Source organism: Perkinsus marinus (genome assembly GCF_000006405.1).
Source record: "Perkinsus marinus ATCC 50983 genomic scaffold scf_1104296958240, whole genome shotgun sequence".
NCBI lineage: Eukaryota > Perkinsozoa > Perkinsida > Perkinsidae > Perkinsus > Perkinsus marinus.
This window is the reverse complement of record NW_003206844.1, coordinates 1-2650: the sequence shown is the minus strand read 5'-3', so window position 1 is coordinate 2650 and position 2650 is coordinate 1. Positions and strand designations below refer to the sequence as shown.

At 45.0% G+C, this 2650-nt stretch overlaps 1 protein-coding gene across 1 annotated transcript; it reads left to right on the top strand.

Annotated features, from left to right (window-relative positions):
- Positions 1-928: 928 nt before the first annotated feature.
- Pmar_PMAR016319 (serine/arginine regulated nuclear matrix protein, putative) lies at positions 929-2379 on the top strand (the record flags this gene model as incomplete). Its single annotated transcript, XM_002774345.1, has 7 exons — positions 929-1041; positions 1264-1405; positions 1460-1558; positions 1611-1772; positions 1877-1882; positions 2006-2084; positions 2327-2379. 7 exons carry the CDS (start codon positions 929-931, stop codon positions 2377-2379), a joined length of 654 nt encoding a protein of 217 aa, XP_002774391.1.
- Positions 2380-2650: the final 271 nt, after the last annotated feature.

The following is a 2650-nucleotide window of genomic DNA, read 5'->3' as shown; positions in this document are numbered from 1 at the left end:
TGCCAACATTATTGGATCATATCTATACCGACTTGGCTACCACCACTACCACCATCACCACATATTATAGATGATCATGACGATGTGTAACTGTGTGTTTCTGACTAAGGATACTTATTGTGTTATTGGAGGATAATAACAACAACTGGGTATGAGCATAGACGATGAAGGTGTACGTGTCTATAACTACTATGGTTTTCCCTATGCCAACAGACCCTATTCCACAGATCACAAGTGCTGGACTTGATGCTTTCCTAAAAAACGCCGTTGAGATTACGTTGAACTCACGAGTCGCTGGGGCATGGGGACAGGCCGTTTACGCCTGAGTAGAAACATACGTGTTCGGGCCGTTTTCACGCATTTATTCAAATTATCGTTAATCGTTCCATAGTAAGGGCGAGATATTTTCGAGGTGGATCTGTGAATGATCGCGCATATGATGGTTTGAATATAAGCAACTGCAGCAGTAGCAGTAGCCTTTGGGCTCTCGTTATAGGCCTGTCGTAGTCCAGCCTAGATACAGTGTATTACGTCTAATCTTACCATTGTTGAATATATACGAGGTTTAAAGCTGTTAATGTAAGAGGATTATTCCGAGTCCTGTTATTCCATGTATGTCAACAGTATCAGCAGTCTTTATGATATATCTCAGTCTGGAACCTCAAGAAAGAGGTTCAGTATGATGATCATCTAAATGAGCCTCGTATCTAACCTCATCATATAACTACTGTATCATTATCATCGCGATAGTGATATATTCTAGTGTATGCTTCCCATGATGATTATGAGTATAGCATGATATGATCGGTGTTCTTGTTGTTGTACATCATAAACCTTTAGATCTACTACGTATTCCTGAGTAGCTCTATTATGCACTACTGCCACCTATACCTGCAGTTGTTGCTTTCCCCCAGTCCTAGTATCAACAATGGAAGGTGGATCTTATTTTCGAGGGACAGCGTCGGATCAGGATCCCTTCTTCAACAAGACTGGAGACCAGAAACTAATGGCTAAAATGAAGTTCCCTAAGAGCTTCGAGAAGTACTACTACTATGGGGCACATAGAAGCCTAGTATTATGAAGATCTAATCAACTGTAGTGTTGTCGCAATGTTGTAGTTCTCAAAGGCTACTACTACTATCTTCATAGTGTAAAGCTTCAATAAGAATTCGTTTAGTAAAGGCTTATCGAGAGTGTGAGTAATAGGCATACAAATCGATATTGATATGAATGGTGGCTACTATCCATTCATTATCTGCTCAGGTCAGTGGATTTAAATCGTATTAACGTGGATGTTCTACGTCCATGGATAACGGATCGTATCACTGATATCATTGGTACAGAGGACGAGATAGTCATTGATTATGCTATAGAACAGATCACTGGTACTCCCGATCATACAGAGGTAATCCTACATCGGCAGCACGTCACGGTAAGTGGCATAGGTTTTGGTGCTTAGGTTGATCCTAGGGAGATGCAGTTGAGTTTAACGGGTTTTCTGCAGCGTGGTGCGGCACCATTCTGTGAGGAGTTGTGGGAAATGCTACTCAGTGCGCAAGTAAGTGGAATAATACTCTCTCCTGGGATCGAACCTGTAACTGATAGTGTAGGATTCCCCAGCGGGAGTACCTGCTCAACTAGTTGATCGTAAGAAGAGGGATATGATGAGGAAGAAGGAGGAAGCTGAGAAAGTGAAGCGAGAGATTGAGCAAAGGAAGGCAGCAGCGGCAGCGGTAGTGGCAGCAGCAGCAGCTACGAAGAAGGAGGAAGAGGTAGTACGATGAATAATTGGGTATATAGGGGTATATGATGGGGATATGTGATAGATCATCATCATCATCATAGTGAGGTTTGAATGAATTAATGTTGGTGTTAGGGCGATGTAGGACCATCAGTTTTCTGTCCGCATGCTTGGTACTCTACTTAACCGCCGTTGTGCGTAACGATTCCCTTCATATGATAATCTACAATATAAACGACGCATTAGGGATTTGTTCCTCATCAGGAGAGCGAAGCTGCATATTATCCTCCTCCACCACCAGGGCCGCTGCTCATCCCGACTGCTCCAGCATTCGACACCAGAGGTGAGTTCACCATCAAATCGATCACCAGGGCGAGCGCGGTTGTACATGATTAACATGTATGTTTGTATCCATAGTTCGGCGGGGCCCCATCAGACCTCCATCACCTGGTCGATCGAAGGTTGGTGTACCAGCGGCGACACCTCCGGGAGCAGCCCCTCCTCCACCTTCTGGACTAGATGATGATGAATCGTAATGTCCAGTCGTGTCTATAGTATTGATCGATGTCTATTAGTGGATCACAGGGATCAGACTCGCCTGTGAGAAGAAGAAGGAGGAGACAGAGGTCTCAGGATGATGAGAGGCGTGCCAGGTAAAAAGAAGCGTCAGGCAATCGATCAATCGGGCGTAGCGAAATGTGAATCGGGTCGATTTGTAGGGGTAGGCCTTCGTCCCGATCGCCTCACAGGGAGGAGGCGGAGCCGAATGGAAGGGAAGATAGATCACGTGGTTCAAGGAGACGTCGGAGTCGGAGTAAAATGCGGGTTGCCGGGATAGAACCTGGATGACTGATTACATTAGTCGATCGGGCCATCGACGAGATGACAGCCGCAGGCGTAATCATCATT